The following is a 20,578-nucleotide window of genomic DNA, read 5'->3' as shown; positions in this document are numbered from 1 at the left end:
AATAATAAACTGAAAGGCCTGCTGTAGAGGGAAATGGTATACCAACGGTATTTATCACCAGATAAAAATCTCTACAAATCTAGAAAGTCGATATTAGAAATGTGAGTTTAACAATACAGATATTATAATACTATACATAGCTAAGAGATTTTGTAACTAGAGAAATAAAAAAAGATATTAATATGATAAAAAACCCAGAAAAACATTATGAAGGCATTTGAAAGATTTAATTTGGAACTATGATCAGTAATTTGGAACTATGATCAGTAATTACTCCTGAATATCTAAATAGCTGTGCAAATAGCAATAGCACATAAATAAAAAGAATATGGCTACAATGACTAACAGGCTCCAGAGAATTTGTAATATGAATGTAATGGCTAAATTGACAAATGCATATAGTCCAAACAGGGCTGTTCATGTTCATGTCCAGGAAACTTACCAAATGCTTTAGGGTCTGTTCTAAAGTTGGGCTGTTTTAATGGATGCACTATCAATATCTCAGTAGGTGAGGGGAATGATGGTTGCAGGTTAATTGCAACTCTGTCTTTTCCTGTGTATTTATTGGCTCTCCAGACAGTACCAGTTGATTCTGAATAGTACATATCGTCCGCAAAGAGATATATGTCATAGAGTTGGTTTCTGTAGAGACATAAATCAAATAGGTGAGGCTGTAATTTACTTAAGCCCATAAAAGAACACAATTTATTTATTTTTATTTGTTGTTTTAGTAGGGTTGCCAACCTCCAGGTACTAGCTGGAGATCTCCTGCTATTACAACTGATCTCCAACCGATAGAGATCAGTTCACCAGGAGAAAATGGCCGCTTTGGCAATTGGCCTCTATGGCATTGAAGTCCCTCCCTTCCCCAAACCTCGCTCTCCTCAGGCTCTGGCCCAAAAACCTCCCGCCGGTTGCGAAGAAGGACCTGGCAACCCTATATGTTAGCCATGTATTTATACCACAATCCAGAGACAGTTAACACCTAAATCCATTAGAATCAAATGGAGTCCAATGACACTTTAGAGATTAACAAAATTTATTTCAGCGTATGCTTTTGTGAATCAGAGCTCCCTTCATCAGAGACACTTCATTTTGAGGTACACTGGAACTGGTTGTTTCATTTCATCATCAAAGCAAATAGCAATTGACATTCAATATATATAAAATCATGCTGATTTACATGAACAAAAGCAAGTATTTGGGGCATGACTTGCTCTAAAACTGCAGTGTTTCATACACGTTTCTTTTAAATAGTAAAGGTACAGATCATTATATGGTGTTATGACTTCTGAATTTATACTGCATTGCTTGTAAAGTTTTTGAAGTTCTGATTGAAATTCTTAATGTTGTGGCCAACACTGACAGTAATCACTGCCTTTGGGATAGCAGCTCAATTTTTGAAAAGTCTAACTTTGGTAGACAGAGCCTGAACATTCTTGTAGTCCAAACCCCTCTAATATCCTCCATATTCTATATTTCAAACAGAACAATAAATGTTATCTTGAGAGAGAAAGAGAAAAAGGTGGGGAGAGACAGAATCACTCTTACAAACTGGAAACCATGTGTGTATTTATTTACTTCATTTATACCCTCCTTCCTCCCCAATGGACTACTAAAACAGTGTACATTGTTTTCCTCTTCTCTATTTGAACTTCACAACAACTCTGTGAGGTAAGCTAGGCTGAGAGTATGTGATTGACCCAAGGTCAACCAGCAAGCTTCCATGGCAGAATGGGGCTTCAGGTCTAAGTCTCCCAGATCCTAGTCTAACCACAACACCACACTGGCTCTCTGAGCAGCTCTGGCAGCTGGATCAGAAGTTGGAACGCACATATAGTGTGTTTATACACACAGTTGTTCATCCGATTTAGGGAAACGTGGGCAGAAATTTGAATCCAAGCATATACCATCCTGAGTTGGACTGGGGAATTTTGAAGTTTGACACTTGCTTTCTAAAACATACCGCCCAGCCTCTTTGAGTAAATGGACAGAACCACCGTCATAGTCACAGGTTCCAATGTGGGAAGTGACATCATCACCATACTGGATCCAGAAGATCCTCTCGTCAATAAAATCCAGTGCAATAGTTTTGATTTTTCTCATGCTCCTGAAAACATTCCATGCTTCTTTTCCATTCAAGACTGCCCTGTAGATGCTGCCAACATCACCGTTGGAAGCCCAAAATAAAAGCCTGTAGGGAAAAAATGGTTTTTGTTAATAAAATTATTTCAATGGCAATCCAACAGATCACTTAAATCTTTTATAAATCCTGGTACCTAGTCCTATAACTTCACTTACCCATTTTTTCCCCCTGTTATCGCACTGGTTTGCATTAGGTAATCTGCCTTGAGGCTCAATGAGAAAGGCAGGTTATACAAAATATATTTTAATAAATAATTTTAAAATAAAAAGTGTTTATAATTGATTGGCCATTATTTTGTTCTGGAAGAAAATTACCCTGAAAAAGAGACTAAATATTTTTTCTGCTGAGTCATGCTTTTAAAGTTTACTGGTCCCCCCCACCCAAAAAAAAGGTGTCTGTCATTTAGATGATGAAGAGCTTTTAAAGCCTACTTACAATACAGTCCAATCAGAATCATGCTGTTCTAAGTCCATTGAGGTCAAAGAGCTTAAAGGGTGTTACGCTGCTTAGGATTGCTCTGCTGGGCAGGGGTGGCGGGGACTGCCACAGGATGATGGCCACCAATCTTAAAAAAAATACCAGTAAACTCCTTATTATAGTCCTTTAAAAGCTTTTCTCAGTTTCTGGAGGTTTCTAGGCAGCTTGTGCTTTTGTAAAATTGTAAAGTGGCAATAACGATTCTGCTCTAGATAGAAGAAGAAGAAGAAGAAGAGGAAGAGGAAGAGGAGGAGGAGGAGGAGTTGGTTTTTATATGTCGATTTTCTCTACCTTTTAAGGAGAATCTCCTTCCCTTCCCTCCCCACAACAAACACCCTGTGAGGTAGGTGAGGCTGAGAGAGTTTGGAGAAAACTGTGACTGGCCCAAGTCACCCAGCAGGCTTCATATGTAGGAGTGGGAAAACCAACCAAGTTCACCAGATTAACGTCCACATAGGGCTGTTGAATTAAAAAAAATTCGGTATAGTTCGGATTCGGCTGAATTCGGCCCGTTTAGATTCGGGATATGCCGAAGTCCGAACTCCCCCACTTCGGGTCCGTGCAATTCGGTGGGAATTCAAAGTTCGGGGGGGAAAATTGGCCAAATAAAGCTATTAAAAACACAACCGCGCCTTTCCGTGGCTCGGGGGGGCATTTTTGGGGGTAGAGGTCCCAAACTTTCAGCGGAGTTTCAAAGGACGTTTCTTGAAAGACCCCCCAAGTTTTGTAAAGATTGGGTCAGGGGGGGCTGAGATATGGGCCCCGAAAGGGGTCCCCCCACCCTTAATGTGCATCTCTGAGCAGAGCTTGCCGCCCACGCACAAATCTCCCAGCCCCGACAAACAGCTGAGAAGTTTGCAAAGCAACACAACTGCAAAGCAACATGACTGCAAAGCAACACAACCTTGTAAAGCAACACCTTTGCAACTGTGCAAAGCAACACCTGACACCTGGGAGTTTGCAAACCATGGAAAGGGACAGAGGCAGCTAGCTATGCATAATGAGCAGGAGGGGTGGAATTTCCCCTTTTGCATGGGACTCGGGACCAGGCAAATGCATTCTTTAAGTCACCATTTGAAAACCAGTTTTGAGCAAGCATCCAAATAGACCTAACCGATCTTAAGACACACAACTGAACCCCCCCCCCTCAAACCAGGGAGAGAGAGACTCGAGGGGGAACACATACCCCAGGCAGAACCGGCAAAAGCCCCCTTTGGCTTCCCCCCCACCCACAGAAACTGTTCCCTCCCCCCACACACACAGACTCTGCTTCCCCACACACACACACACACAGGAGAAAAATTATAGATTAAAGCCCCAAAGGGGTCTTACTGTGGCTGTCTTCTGTTCCATCAGGAGGGGCTGGGGAGGACTGGGTAATCCAAGACGATTCCATTTAGGCACGGGACGTTTTGCTCTGGAGATGCATACAGGATCGGCTGATCCATTCATCCCAATAGGGAAAAGGGGAAAGCCCATATCTCAGGACCCCCTGACCCAATGTTTACAAAACTTGGGTGGTCTCTTAAGAAGGCTTGTCTGAAGCTCCTCTCAAAGTTTGGGATCTGCACCCCCAAAAATGTGCCCCCTGCAGCCACGGAAAGAGAAAAGGGGGAGCCAATATTTCTGCCCCCACTGAACCCATCTTTACAAAACTTGGGTGGTATCTTAAGAAGGATCGTCTGAAGTTATGCTGAAAGTTTGGGGGCTTTATCCCCAAAAAAGCGCCCCTGCAGCCACGGAAATGGAAAAGGGGGGAGGGAAAAGAGGTGGAGCCCATATCTCGAGACCCCCTGACCCAATGTTTACAGAACTTGGGGGTATCTTAAGAAGGCTCATCTGAAGCTCCACTCAAAGTTTGGGGTCTGTACCCCCAAAAATGCGCCCCCTGCAGCCATGGAAAGAAAAAAGGGGGAGCCCATATCTTGGGACCCCCTGACCCAATGTTTACAAAACTTGGGTGGTCTCTTAAGAAGGCTTGTCTGAATCTCCGCTGAAGGTTTGGGGTCTGTACCCCAAAAAATACGCCCCCTGCAGCCACAGAAAGGAGCGAATGTGCACAAGCACCCCCCCACACACACACACACACACGAGGATTTCCCTCTCTCTCTCTCCCCAGCCGGGCCGCACATCAGCTGATTCCTCCAGTACTCAATCCTGACTGATTGGCCAGAAGAAGACCCAGCTTGGCCACCGATTGGCCGGGAAAGGAGAATGCTGCTTACTGACGGTTATTCTGCTTACTGACAGCCCCGAATTGGCTGGATTTATTCGTGAACTCCCGAACTCGCTGAATTCGGCTCCCCGGTTGCCCGCCATTTTTTAGTTTGGTTCATCCCGAACTAAAAACCACCGAATCAGGAGAAATTCGGCTGTTTTTCAGTTCGGGCCAAACCGAATCATCAGTCCTACGTCCACCGCTCTTAACCACTACACCATGCTATGAACATCCTGTCTCAGACCATTCAGATATTACCTTGAAATGCTCTCTTTACCAAGCAGCATCTGTCTGAGAGCCATCTCAGTTACCTTTTGCCTGGATCAACTGCAATGCTTGTGGGATGATGTTCATCTTTGAAAAGGATCCGGGAATGGTTTCCATCCAAGCTGATTGCCTCAATGGTGGTCTTCTGGTAGTGGGCCAAATAAATGCCTCGTTTTATCCAATCCACAGCGAATCCAGAAATATCTTTTCCTGTATAGCAAATTGTCTGCGACAACAACAACAAAAAAATTAAACTGAAATATCACTAAAATATTGTATTGCAGGTTGCATCACTCTTTTGAGTGTTATAAGGCATTGGAACTCATGTACTTAACTAAATGATGAGCCAAATGGCTCACAATGGAACCTTTCTGAGTCTGCCTTTAAGTCTGCTATATCTTTAAATGTTCACCACTGAGTTCAGGGAAGAAATAGAGAATCTTTTATATGTATAAGGCAGATGGTTGCCATGTGCAATACATAATGATTTGTGTATCTCCTTCACAGGTAGTTTCACAAGTCCAAGGACTGTATGATCCATGCGCCATTAAAAGGGAAACCATGGCCTTTAAGATCTGTTCTGCTAATGGGTGGCATCTTGCTCCAGTGCAAGGCATCTTCCCCTGACAGATGAGGTTAGGTCTTGTGCCCTGGGAAGGAGCCAATGTCAGCAGAACTGATACATGGAATCCAACCCAGTACTTCATGTTCCCATGCTAGAAGAACTTTTTTTTCTGAGTTTTTATGTTGTGGCTTCCTTGTTCATTCCTTATAGGTATGACCCATAAGAGCACAAACCCTTGAATATGGGTCTCCCAAATTCTCACCCAACACTCTAAGCACTACCCAAGGCATACAAGGGGAAAGGCATATCTCTACAATAAAATAGGTTAGAGGTTTACTTTTAAAAAATGAAAGCAGGGAATCCTTTACATGTATTGTCATAAAAATATTCAGTTGCTAATTTTTTAAAAACTAAAAAAGCCCTGGCGGGGGGCAATGGCCACTGCTGGGGGACGGGGATAGGGAAACCATGGGAAATCCTGCCATGAAGAATCCCCACTGTCATTTGCTGTATTGGCAGCCAGCAATGGGGAAACTGCACAGGCCTGTCCCTGTGTGGATAACCCCAAAGTCAATGGGCTTAGAAGTGTGTAATAATGCTTAGAATAGCACCATAAAAACACAAACACTATAAAATATAAATGTTTTCTTATAAGTAAGCTCATCTTATTGGGGCAGAAATGTTTCTTGAGCAGAACTTCAGCAATATTTATCTGCCATACATTATTAACCAGTTATATGTTGAGAAGACTAATTTGGACCCTTTGCCATGCCATGATGACCCTACTTTGCCTGAGTTTTCAGACTGAGCAGTTATAACTCAAAACTTCTTTCAACATCATCCTCAAGGATACACAAAATACAGGTAAAAATAAATCTCTTTCCTCTGAGCAGTAGGGAGAGAGGGGCTCTTTATTCGACATTGTGAATGTCATTGTGCCACAGAGAATTTTGAGAATGCCATTACCTGCTGATTCGAGCCATTCAGGTGTACTCGTTGGAGAAGACCTTCTTGAATGTCAATCCAATAAACTTCTCCTTCTTCATAATGGAAATCTATCAGTGCTGATGAGCCAGCATGGGTCACCAATCTCTTGTGATTGGTTCCCTCTATATCTATTCTAAAGATTGCATTCCCTTGGCTGAAAACTAGGAATGGTGTAAGATCTAAAACACAGAGAGAAGGCGAGAGAACAAAAGAATCATAGAATCATAGAGTTGGAAGAAGCCATACAGGCCATCTAGTCCAACCCCCTACTTAATGCAAGATCAGCCAAGAGCATCCCTAACAAAGACATAACTGTAGGTTCATAGATAAGCCAGAATCCACTTTGTCAGATGTGCAAGTTATATGAGGAGATTGGACACCAATAAAACTCTATGGTTTCGATCCACCCCTGGTCTGGATCCAACCCTAGTGGAACACAATGAAATATTAAATTATATGAGGATAAATGGGGTCTCATACAGATTGATATTTGACCCACTTTCTATAGGTATGTGAGCTCAAAGCATGTAATTCCTGTGATGTCCCTGGATGTATGTGGTTCTGTCTCCAACTCAATACCCGTGATATGTTTTGATTCATTTGGTAAATCAATACCACATTAGATAGCACTGTTTAAGTCGTGGCTAATACTTGATTTGCTACAATACAAGAGAGAGGCTGATTACTCTTTTCATTTACATTGCAAAATATCCGGAAAGTTCAGTTTATAGGAGCAACTTCTGCATTCACAAAGAAGCTGTTTTCCACTGTTTGCATGTGAAAATATTCAAAATATTTGGGCTGGTGCTGCAAAATTAAAGATGAACTGCAACAAAGTTGATTTGTCCCAGGAATCTGACAGCTGCTCCACTTGCTGTTTTTTCCAAGTTACTTCAAACACTTACATACATTTTCCTACTATGATGTCCAGACAAGGAATTTCCCACTAGCATAGCCTACTCTAAGGCCTGGATGAGATGTACTTATCTTTGGTCATGTTCTCCTATCTGCTCTAGAGTGAAGATAGGATCCTCCTTAGAATGGCTACTAGGAAAACAGACCACACCCAACTTTTTCCCCATTGAGGACTAAAAGTGGCTTACATTGTTCTCCTCTCTTCCATTTCATCCTCACAACACTCCTATGAGGTAGCTTAGGCTGAGTAGTTTGTGACTGGCCCAAGGTCAATCAAACCATTGGCTGCTGAAAAAGAAGGGAATTTGGTGTTGTTTTAATTTATTGCTGTACTATTTTTCTCTTGTAGTTTTTTTTTTAAATCTGTGATTATTAAGACACTTTGAAGACTTGTTTTGATAAGCAGGCTATATGTATTTTAATAAATAAGTTGTGCTAGTTGTCTCTTTCACCTATTACATTTTTATCCAACCTTTCTTCTAAGGAGTTGAAGAGATAGGATTCTCTCCGCCCCTCACAACAAATCTGTCAGTTAGTTTAGGCTGAGAAAGACTGACTGGCACAAAATCAGTGAGCTGCACAACAGAACAAGAATTTTATTCTGGGTCTCCTGAACCTTAGACTGAGACTATACTATACTGGCTCCCAAGATTGAAAGTTTTCATTTCCTTCTGTAGAAAATCCATGGACAGGCAAATGCAGCAACAGAGTATGAAGGACTGTGTTTAGTAGAAAGGACTCTCTTTTTAGGAATTCCTGCTTCCTTTCCAAACCACAAAACCTCCAAGCTTATTACAGCAGGACACTAAAATACCACCACGATCTTCAATTGAGAAAATTACTACCAGGCACTGAGTTTACACTTGAATTATGCATGATTCAACATCATTGTGTAATCATCCAATGGGAATCTCCCTCATTATTGTGAGTTATATTTTAACTGTGAATAGAGCAGAAAAACCTTATTGCTTACATGGCAAGACCTCTTGTCATTACCTTACTTAGAGTCTGGCATATGGGAGCAGAAGGATTCTGGAATATTGACACAATTTTGACCATGATATGGGAGGGAAGGGGAACTGATTGTAAGCCAGTTTGCTTCTCCCTTAAGTGGCAGAGAAAGTCGGCATATAAAAAACAACTCTTCTTCTTCTTCTAGATGTTGTCAATGCAGTCTACTTATGTCAATGTCATAAGTGGAACTAGATGTTGTTAAGATCTAGCAATGGTGTTATATCTGTAATGGTTCACCCTTGCAAGCTATCAATTGATGTTACTGCCATCAAGAGATACACATTTGCTGCTCAGTACTGGAGGATAATTTTGCAGCCCATCCTCAGAGAATGGCAGGTGCCAGACTTTGAGGTGAGGAATAGTGACAGCCACTTGTATAGCCAATGAAGGGGCCAGGAAAGGGAAATATTCAGAGCTGTCCCTCCTTACCTGGTATACTTTTACTGCAGTGCACAGCTCCCACCTCTCTCTCTTTTTGAATTAGCCAGTTGCTTCAAGACCAAGAAGGAATATGTTGGGTTACTATTTGACCAACCTGGAAAAGCAACACTTGTTCTTCTGTTTCACACTTGTGATGGGATGGGTTATATAAACAGGCCCAGAGGGATTGAGAGCCTGTTAAGAGTGGTGGTTTGGAACAGTGGACTCTAATCTGGCGAACTAGGTTGGTTTCCCCACTCCTACACATGAAGCCATCTGGATGACCTTGGGCTACTCAGTTGTCTCAGCTCCACCTACCTCGCAAGGTGTCTGTTGTGGGGAGGGGAAGAGAAGATGAATGTAAGCCGGTTTGAGTCTTCCTTAAGTGGTAGAGAAAGTCGGCATATATAAACCAACTCTTCTTGGTGAGCTCCCCGAGGCACTGGCAGATGGGAAGAGGCACCCAAACCAGCCACTCATGAATGAATGGTTCCAGGGGCTGACACTGTATGGTGAGTGGGTTGGGCAGTATCTCTGTGCACCTGTTTCATGCAGGCAATGAAAAGCAAGGGCCAGTCTGGGGCCATGGCAGGGTTGCCCAAACACTAGCAAACCCAATGGGCCAGACTTTTTGGGAACCCACAAAATGGGTGGGATGAGTTTCATTAGTTGCACAGTACAGATTGTGATTAATTAACCATAGATTAATCCTTGTATTTGTCTGGTATCTTCATTTGGGATATGGGAGGAATCCTTCCTTATATCCACTTGTCTCTCCTTTCTCCCCCAACTCAACGGTCATGGAAAACTTCAGCATCTAACATGTAGATCCCTTTATAGACTTCTCATACTGATTATGATAGATTAGCTGTGAGAACAGCCCAAGGGTCTCCATGTAATTCTGCAGGCTACAAACACCCGCAGAATTACTTGCAAATTTGATCAGGCAGTCCTAGGGCCACCAATTTTAAACAACAGAAGAAGACAGCACAAAAAAGCACAGAATAAACTTTTTAGATTTGAATCCTAAAGACACTTTCCTGGAAGTAAGCGCCATGGGATTTACTTCTGAGTAGATCTGCTTAGGTTTGCTCCTTTAATTTCTTGGCAAAAAGAAAAGGCAATCCCTTAATACCTGACAAGTTTTTTAAAAAGTACTTTGTTCATCAGGTGCAACCAAGTCTTAGTCATCATCTGTCTTTACACTCAAAGTAAAGGGGAGCGGCCATCTTGCTGCAGCTGTTCTGCATACCCTGGCAACTATTCCCCTGTAATGAGAACTTTCTCTGTGTTAAATAAATCCTCTTAAGGAACACAAAGACTTTCTACAATGCCCTGACAGGCAGCACTGAATGGAAGAATGAGGTTTTGCTGAAGGCTCAAAGATGTCTTTATGCCCTCTCAGCAGAGACTGTCTTGAGAATGAGTAAAAACGATGAATCATGTCATTGCTATGCTGGCAGTTAGTTCTTAGTGCCATTATACACAAGCAGACTCCTTTACTGAGAGTCCGAAAAAATGTCCTGATTAAAGAGAGCAAAACATTAGCATGCATGGCAGCCAAGCAGAGACCAAATCAGTGTATTCTGGAGTCAGAGTCTGCCTTCATATATGTCTTACCTCACTGAAGTTCCTTGGAATTTTTTTGTTATGCTAGGGATGAATCAATTCCATTATTGGATAGTATAATAAAACAAATCTGAGTAAAAAGAAACCAATGACAATTTGTTGTCTCTTTAAATATCATATTCATTATACGTAGAAACTAGAAAGGAAGGACTTGGAAAAGAGAACATAAGAACATAAAAAAAGCCTTGCTGGATCAGACCAAGGCCCATCAAGTCCAGCAGTCTGTTCACACAGTGGCCACCCAGCTGCCTCTAGGAAGCCCACAGACAACTGCAGCAGCACCATCCTGCCTGTGTTCCACAGCACCTAATATATTCGGCATGCTCCTCTGATCATGGAGAGAATAGGTATGCATCATGACTAATAGCCATTTTAACTAGTAGCCATGCATACCCCTCTCCTCCATGAACATGTCCACTCCCCTCTTAAAGCCTTTCAAGTTGGCAGCCATCACCACATCCTGGGGCAGGGAGTTCCACAATTTAACTATACGTTGTGTGAAGAAAAGAGGCCAGGGATCAGATTAAACGTATTGTTCCCAAAACTGGTGTTCACATGAAGATGGGCTGCCAACATTGCAGCAGAGAAAGTGGAAATGGAAATTCTTTCACCAACAATCCTAAGGGCTTTCTAGTAACCAGACCTCCACACAACCAGTCACATTCATGCAAATCAAATTTTAATGACCTTGCTTGTGATCTAATGTTATTTCTGCTTGTGGTGTCTGATATTTGTTAATTTTCTCACATTGGCCAAAAAAAAAAATTCCTAAGGAAAACAGGGCATTTCCCATTAAGAGATACCTGGTTACTATTAGTTGACTGAAATGATCAGCAGAAATAGCATTGCCACTATGGAGATAGGAAAAGAAGAAGGTAGATTGGAATAGGGATGCCAGCCTTTAGATAGGGCCTGGAGATTCCCCCAGAATTACAGCCCATTTCCAGATTACAGAAATCACTTCCTCTGGAGAAAGTGGATGATTTGTAGAGTGGACTTTGTACCCCACTGAGGTCTCTGTCCTCCCCAGGCTCCATCCCCAAACCTCCAGGAGTTTCCCCACCTGGATCAGGCAACCCTTTCCCCTATCCCTCATCAGTGGACATAGGGGACCTGGCAATCCTAGATTGGAATGAGGCTGGGATCTGCACTACTGGTCTGCAGTTGGAAGTAGGAAATCCCATCACTAACCCACATGATAAAGCAGTTTTTTGCTCATATATTAGACCTCATTTGCCACACCAGAATCTGAGGACCATCCAGTTTTTGGATGTTGAACTCAGCCAAGTACATAAAAACATCCCAGCCACAAGGAGCTTGTGTAACATCTATAATGGAGACAGGGCTATGGACCATGCAGTTATGCCCTATTCCCTGTGGAACTGGAGCTGATGGATCATTTCCTATTCAGCTACAAAGGGATGATGCCTGGCACTCTGCCATATCCAATTGCCATCCTTAATTATGTCAAGGAAGTAGGGACAATCTACCAGAAAACTGTTTAGTACATTGTTATTATATCAGTGTACTTACTCTTGGTGGCACTCTCTCTGTGTGTGTGTCTCATGTGCCATCAAGTCACTTCAGACTTATGGTGACCCTATGAATTAATGACCTCCAAAATGTCCTATCATTAACAGCCTTGCTCAGGTCTTGCAAAGTGAGACTCGTGGCTTCCTTGATTGAGTCAATTGATCTCATGTTGAGTCTTCCTCTTTTCCTGCTGCCTTCAATTTTTCCTAACATTACTTTCCCAGTAACTCGTGTCTTCTCATAATGTGACCAAAGTATGATAGCCTCAGTTTGGTCATTTTACCTTCTAGGGAGAGTTCAGGTACTACATCTTTTATATTTGCACAAAAGACTTAAACCAGTTTAACAGTCATTTCTTCTTCACAACAAATCCAGGAACAGTATTCTGTGAGTGTGGGTTAGAGATCTCCTTGCCAAACTACTGTTCCCAGAATTCTTTGGGGGAACTATGACTATATAACCCATATAACTTTGTAGAATAGCTATAGCCTCAGAAGTTTGAGCAATCCCTCAAGTAATAGTTAGTAAATGTAATGGGTAGGCATGAACATTCTCACACATTTTTTTAAGTGCAGTAAGAACTTTTTTATGAAAAGTAATACACAGATATTTATCATATATGCAGTAGTTTTCAATTTACCAGTTGGGTAAATGCTTGAAACACTTATTTTTATTCCCCTGGAAATTTACCAAGAATGGGTCACAAATAAACATACGCTTTTAGCTTCCGAATATGTGTATACCAATTGTATAGTGACTAATACATTGTCCGTATAACAAAGGCACAGTTCAGAGAAAGAAATACAGATTAAGAAGTTCCAACTATTTAACAATTTGATCCGATGTTGAAAAACTAATTCACTTACCTGTACAAGTGGAATCTTCATGCTGAATCTGAGGTCCCCTGGGACAATTCCAGTGCTGCAGAGCTGAGACATTGACAAAAGTGATTTTGAAAACCACAAGAGCTGTGAGTAAGTGAAACATTGTCTTGAAGGTTATTTTCAGCGTCACTAAAAGAGAATGACTTGCATGACTTCAGTCACCGTCAGGACCAAACAAGTGTGCGCTATCCTGGAGTTGGATCTGTAACAGCCAACGGAGAGACATCTCTTCCCGGCTTGGTCACACACTTGCTTCCCACTGAAGCACCAAGGTGCTCACTGGCCCCATCTCTGACCTCTGAAGAAATTCCAGGGTGATCTCCTCTGTGCTCATTTACACACTTTTTTTAAAGGTTTTTTTTCTTTTTGGAAGCCAAGTATGAAATGCCTGACCCTCTCGTTACAATTTTAACAGGGCTTAAAACCAAAGTTTATATGCCTGACTGCAAAATTACTATGCAGGAAACAAAGTGGTTGAATAAATGCTTAAAACAAAAGAGTGCCAATTAAGAAAAATAATTTTAAAATCCCTCAGGAAACATTTGAAAATAATGCTTTGCATTCTGTAGTGGGGACTTTCCTCAACCCCAAACATAGAGCCCTTCTTATATACGTATTAGAAAGGTTCCTTCCCTTTCCCCAGCTTTCCTCGCCCCACCTCTTCAGTCCCTCTTTAGTGCCGCTTGAGTGAAGCTTGTGTTTGCAAACAGAAATGTTGTCGGCTCCCAGGGAAGCCAGCCAGAGTACAGCTCTTTCATCACCCCTAGTTAATAGCCAGCTGTTTTTTTAAATAATCCTGATATCTGTAAGTATCAGCATAATGCTTTGGGCGTTCTGACACCTTTGAGCACCTGGAGCAACATTTAATCTGCATGTTCTGCAATGTAATGTATTCTTTGCATTGTATGCATCCTGTGAAAGCCAGCATGGTGTAGTGGTTAAGGTGTCAGGCTAGGATCTGGCAAACTTTGGTTTGAACCCCCACTCTGCCGTGGAAACTTGCAGGGTGACCTTAGACCAGTCACATGCTCTCAGCCTCGACCCCGGCAAATATTTGGATGGGAGACTTCCAAGGAATACCAGGGTCCTGATGCGGAGGCAGGCAATGGCAAACCACGTCTGAACGTCTCTTGCCTTGAAAACCCTATGGGGTCACCATAAATCAGCTATAACGTGATGGCAAAAATATATATATATATATATATTCTGTATTGCCTCCAGGTGAATTTATAGTGCAGTCCTAGGAGGAGTTATGGCTGGTTTTAAACCAGCTATGGCTGTTTTTAAAGGAAATGGGTGTGCCACAACAGCTGATGCGCAACTTGTACTCTGGACAAGAGGCCACAGTTAAAACAGAACATGGAGAAACAGAATGGTTTCCAATTGGCAAAGGTGTTAGGCAAGGATGTATTTTATCTCCCTATCGCTTCAACCTATATGCAGAACATATAATTAGGAAAGCTGGATTAGGTTTAGATGAAGGCGGAGTGAAAATTGGAGGGAGGAACATTAACAATTTGAGATATGCCAATGATACTACATTAATGGCAGAAAATAGCAAAGATTTGAAATGACTACTGCTGAAAGTTAAAAGAGAAAGTGCCAAAGTAGGACTACAGCTGAACATCAAGAAAACAAAAGTTATGACTGCAGGAGAATTACTCAACTTTAAGGTTGACAATGAGGAAATTGAAATTGTTCAAGACTTTCTAGTCCTTGGCTCCATCATCAACCAAAAGGGAGACTGCAGCCAAGAAATCAGAAGGAGATTGAGACTGGGAAGGGCAGCCATGAAGGAGCAAGAAAAGATTCTGAAGTGTAAGAGTGTGTCACTGGCCACCAAGACTAGATTAATTCATGCCATCGTATTCCCTACTACTATGTATGGGTGTGAAAGCTGGACAATGAAGAAAGCTGACAGGAAGAAAGTAGACTCCTTTGAAATGTGGTGTTGGAGGAGTGTTATGGATACCATGGACTGCCAAAAAAACAAATCAGTGGGTTATAGATCAAATCAAGCCTGAACTGATCCTAGAAGCTAAAATGACTAAACTGAGGCTATCATATTGTGGTCACATTATGAGAAGGCAAGAGTCACTAGAAAAGACATGCTAGGAAAAGTTGAGGGCAGCAGGAAAAGAGGAAGACCCAACGACCGAGATGGATTGACTCAATAAAAGAAGCCACAGCCCTCAATTTGCAAGACCTGAGCAAGGCTGTCAAAGATAGGACATTTTGGAGGACATTGATTCATAGGGTCGCCATGAGTCGGAAGCGACCTGACGGCACTTAACACACACACACACAGGAAGAGTTAGTGGCTTAGGGGTAATTCTACATAGAAATGTAGAGTAGTGTTTTAGCTCTCATCAATCCTAAGAAGGCTAGGAGGTAGGATAATTTATAGGGCCAGGGCTACCCAGAGAGTTCTCTGGATGAACTGGGATTGGAACCTGTGATCACTGCATTATCTGAATCCCCAAATACACTGTGCAAGAAAAAGAATTTGATACCTGCAGAAGGGGGGAGTATTCCAGCAATATTTAAGCATTTCTAAGGGTTAAATAAGAACATAAGAACATAAGAAAAGCCATGCTGGATCAGACCAAGGCCCATCAAGTCCAGCAGTCTGTTCACACAGTGGCCAACCAGGTGCCTCTAGGAAACCCACAAACAAGATGACTGCAGCAGCACCATCCCGCCTGTGTTCCACGGCACTTAATATATTCGGCATGCTCCTCTGACCCTGGGGAGAATAGGTTTGCATCATGACTGGTATCCATTTTAACTAGTAGCCATGAATACCCCTCTCCTCCATGAACATGTCCACTCCCCTCTTAAAGCCTTCCAAGTTGGAAGCCATCACCACATCCTGGGGCAGGGAGTTCTATAATTTAACTATGTGTTAAATAGAGAGCCGGCATGGTGTAGTGGTTAAGAACGGCGGATTCTAATCTGGAGAACCAGGTTCAATTTCTCACACTTCCACATGAAGCCTGCTGGGTGACCTTGGGCCAGTCACAGTTCCTTCAGAACTCTCTCAGCCCATGCAGAAGTAGGCAATGGCAAACCACATCTCTTGCCTTGAAAACCCTATAGGGTTGCCATAAGTCAGCAGTGTCTTGATGGCACTTTGCACACACACACACACACACACACACACACACACACTCACGAGTTAAATAAGATGACACACCAGAAGATCTGTGACTGTATGGTCCAGAGCTTATTTTATTTGTAAATATCAGCTGTTGGACCCTCAGTTTTGATGAGGCTTACTGTGCAAGATACCTTTCTCCCCTGTACCATTTTCCTGACCTCAAGCACCCACTTGGAAATGCTGGGGAAAATATGTATATTTCTCCATTGAAGCAAACAATAGGTTTGGGATGAAGTGGGCAATGCGGCAAACTTTTGTTATCAGTGCTAAGTCATGTGCCTTGCAACTCTGCTGTGGTCTGTTTACTCACAGCTATATAATATGTGTATTATAAGTCACATTAAAAATGGTGGTGAGTGTAGCTCAAAGAGTTATAGGCAAATCATACTGCAGCCAAGAGAGAAGAACATATAAGGGATTTCCATACCCCTTTACTAATATAAGACCTGAGCAAGGCTGTGAATGATAGGACATTTTGTCAGAAGCGACTTGACGGTACATAACGCACACAATACACTTGAGCCTCCGAAAACCCATGTATCCTGATTGACACCTGATCCTTCCTGTGTTTCTTTAGAAAATGTTTTTTTGCTGCCTTTCCAGAAACCCACTGGAGGCGGCTCACAAACAGAACAGTGCAGTAAACATCGTAACGCAACAGCATAAAAAATGAGCTATTAAAAACCAGAGCATGAACAGAATCCATAAAACTTTCCACCAGAAACCGGAATAGCACCAGAAACCGGAATAGCACTTGAAGGTCTCGGCTGGCTTGAATTGTTTATATCTAAATAGGTGGTTAAATTAATGTGTTACTATGTTGTTTACTATGAAGAGAATTAGATTGGAATCACACAGCAGCTGGTGACCCCAGCAGCACCCAGAAGATGCCACAGCTGTACAGGCAGCCATCTCTGGGAATGTTGGCTCTATTTACCTAAACTAACAAAAACAACTGGATTTGACTTTTTAGAAACAAACAGCATGAAATACTGATTAAGTGCATCACTCTCTCCCCTCGCCTGGAAGAGCAAACTGCATGCAACTGTTGACTTGGTGTTTACATCTGTGCATGGTGACCTTCTGTTTGCTTCATCTAATTGCTCCATTACTGTAAGGCCAGTAAGAGAAATTAATTGTATCACCCCCGGCAAGTTTTCTCATTACACACATGATGAGAACCTGTGAATTCATGGCTTTGTGAATGCAAGTCTCCCCAGATTGTATCCACTGGACCCTGTTGCTTTCCTTATGTCACCCAACGTTGATTTCACAAATATCTAATTCTGAACCAGGCCATAGTGTGTGGACCAAAACAAAAAATGCAAAATTGAGTTCAGGACAGACTGGTAGGATTTCTCTAACAACCTTAAGGAGAAGTCCCATGGTTGCAGAAAAATCTGAAATATAAAAAAGGTACATTGGGGGATTAAAACTCCCCAAAATAGCTTGGCCCTAAGGTGCATGTAAATTGTTTTAGGGAATATGTTCAGTTCTGATGCACTTGGGAACCTTTTATTGTTTTTCTTTGCCTGGCAACCTTGAAAAGTGCTTATTTGTTAGCTTTTTTCCAAAACCTCCAATTTGGGATGCGTTTCTTTTCATGAAAAGAATTACGAGCAGTTCCTTATACTTTTTGACTTTTTCTGTTTGGAGCGCAATCTTTTAATAAAACACTTTAAAACTGGACTGGGTTCTTTGTATACCTCAGACTCAGTGGTAAATACAGGTAGCTCTCCCTGGCAACAAACAAAACGCTACCAGGGGAATTCAGGGGGAAGGGGGTGAACTAGGCCTAGGGTTTCTAGTTCTTGACCAATAGTTGCTGGAAGACTTGGGGGGACAAAGACTCACCTGAACAGCATCCAGCAATGCAGTTACATTATTTCCTACTGCATAAATGCAACTGATGTCACCATGTCATGGGAAATTGTAGTATTTTCCTAAAGCTCTATGGTAAAACCATAGAGTTTGGGGAAAATGCTATAACATTCAGCTATGTAGTAACATCATTTCCAGTTGTACAGCTGAAAATGATGTCACAGTCTCGTCACCCATGGTCTCCGTTCATTTTCCTCCTACCAGTCCATTAAGTGCCAGCAGGGAATGGGGGTGCTTTGTTTCGACTTTGTCTATCAAAGGTGGGCAAATGGCATCCCTACCTGGGCTCCTCTTAAGTAAAGGCAAACTCTCAGAAGTCAGGTTGGTGGCCCTGGTTTACAAATCTCAGCCTGCCCAGTGGTTAAGTGAGGTGGGTGGAAAGGAAACATAAAGGGGAGCAGGATAGCAGTCCAGAAAAGGGGCTCTCTGGGTGATCCTCCCCCTCTATGGGCTCCACTTCCACTACACGAGTATTAAAAGCAGTTGACAAATCTATCAGAATAGAATGATTTGACAGTATATGACACGCATTGCAGTCAACATTTTATAATACTTGACAATTGATACATAGGGTAGGTATTTTAAAAGATTTATTCATTAAAAACGTTTATACCCTACCTCTTCCATCCAAAAAAAATTAACCCTCAGGGTAAGTTACAAGTTTAGACACAAGTCACAACATTAGAGTGAAAAACGAAAGTATCAGCCAACAATGCAGTCAATAGTTTCTCCTTTTTACCACCTTTTAAAACCACCATCACTCAAACCATAAGATAACCCATCCACTAAACAGCAGCAAAGTTAACAAATGCCCTTAAAAAGAGACTGGCTTTAGCAAGCAGCAAAATGCCATTAAGACCGATGGGATTGTAGGGTTGCCAACTCCAGGTTGGGAAATTCCTGGACATTTGGGGATGGAGGGTGGGGTTTGCGTGAGGGAGAGGCCACAGCAGTAGGGTTGCCAGGTCCCTCTTCTCCACCGGTGGAAGGTTTTTGGGGTGGAGCCTGAGGAGGTTGGGTTTTGGGGAGGGGAGGGACTTCAATGCCATAGAGTCCAATTGCCAAAGCGGCCATTTTCTCTAGGAGAACTGAACTCTATCGGCTGGAGATCAGTTGTAATAGCAGGAGATCTCCAGCTATTACCTGGAGGTTGGCAACCCTAAGCAAGGTATACTGCTATACAGTCCACCACCATTTTTCTTTGTACTAGAGATCAGTTGTAATTTCAGGAGATCTCCAGTGACCACCTGGAGGTTGGCAACTCAATTGTAATGAGAATCTCACTCAGGAAGGAATCCCTGAAGCCAGGGTGCAGGAGCAGCCAACATTTGATATTATCATATATGCTACAATCCCTTTCTGGTAATGTATTGACAGACATGCAGTAAAAGTTTAAATGTGACCAATGCTGTGATTCTATTCAGGTCAGATTACTATGATGTGGTCTAAGTGGGACTGCCACTGATAATGGTCCAAAAACTCTGATTGGTCCAAAATGCAGCAGCCAGACTATTGTCAAGGATGGGATACAGAGATTGTATCACTCCTATGCTAAAAGATCTGCACCAGCTGCCCATCTGTTTCTGAGCACAACTGAAAGTACCGGTTCTTACTTTTAAAGCCCTAATAATGGCTTGAGACCAGGGTACCTGAATGACTGGCTCCTCCTTTATTGTCAAGCCCAGACAATTGTCTTTATTATCTCTCCAGATAAATAAGCAACTACTGTGTTCCTGTTCATATTTAACTACTTATATGAAGAGGTAGTAGGTTGATCCCTAGGCTACCAGGATAGCTGTGGATTGGATCCTATGGGCTCTATGGTAATGTACCCCACTGAGGTCTCTGTCTTCTCCAGGCTCCATCCCCAAATCTCCAGGAGTTTTCCAACCTGGATCTGGCTACCTTACCCCCATCCCCCACCAGTGGCCAAGGAGGACCTGGCATCTTTGTTCCCAGCAGTCACTTGATTCCTCATGTGGTTAAGTTTCCTTTGAAAGTCATTCTCTGGGCAGTTTTGCTATAAGCTTTTAGCCTGGTCTTCAAGTATTAACCACAAGCCACCCACTTCCTCACATATTAACCATAAGCCACCCACTTCCTCACAAGTATGATTCTGCATTCATATTGTTTACAAAAGGAAAGGCTTAGTAATGTCTTGACTACAACGTTATTATTTATCCCAGCCAAAGTACCATATTCATTTCTACTGATACAGCCCAAGAGAATATTCTGAGGTTCTTGGCCCAGCATTCCTTTACAAGACTTCAGTCAGCCTAGTACCACAGCCAGTAGAGTCCCCTGTGTTAGTAACATTCAAAAGTCCGTGCTTCTTTCTTCAAAGTCTTATGCTGCTCCTAAGGTATAAACACATAACATGCATAATGCATTACTCATAAAGGTGTACATAATCAGGTCCTAGACAGTGAGTTGGATCCAACAGTTCTACAAATTGAGTTCAATATACTTATTGGCTTCTTCC

The 20,578-nt window shown here is 42.3% G+C and overlaps 1 protein-coding gene across 1 annotated transcript in view; it reads right to left on the bottom strand.

Moving 5' to 3' along the window:
* The window catches only part of EGF (epidermal growth factor), a 54,147-nt gene extending 40,803 nt beyond the window's left edge, over window positions 1-13,344 (bottom strand). Inside the window, exons 1-6 of the mRNA XM_056855024.1 lie at window positions 13,305-13,344; window positions 13,038-13,184; window positions 6,640-6,839; window positions 5,153-5,334; window positions 1,967-2,194; window positions 443-642 (exon numbers count right to left, since the gene is read on the bottom strand). Of these exons, the coding sequence (XP_056711002.1) occupies window positions 443-642; window positions 1,967-2,194; window positions 5,153-5,334; window positions 6,640-6,839; window positions 13,038-13,184; window positions 13,305-13,344 (997 nt within the window). The remainder of the gene's footprint in view (window positions 1-442; window positions 643-1,966; window positions 2,195-5,152; window positions 5,335-6,639; window positions 6,840-13,037; window positions 13,185-13,304) is intronic.
* Window positions 13,345-20,578: the final 7,234 nt, after the last annotated feature.

The sequence above is a fragment of the Euleptes europaea genome, chromosome 9 (genome assembly GCF_029931775.1).
Source record: "Euleptes europaea isolate rEulEur1 chromosome 9, rEulEur1.hap1, whole genome shotgun sequence".
In the NCBI taxonomy this organism is placed as follows: Eukaryota; Metazoa; Chordata; class Lepidosauria; order Squamata; family Sphaerodactylidae; genus Euleptes; species Euleptes europaea.
Note: the sequence above shows the minus strand (reverse complement) of the source record. Positions and strands in the feature narration are given on the sequence as shown.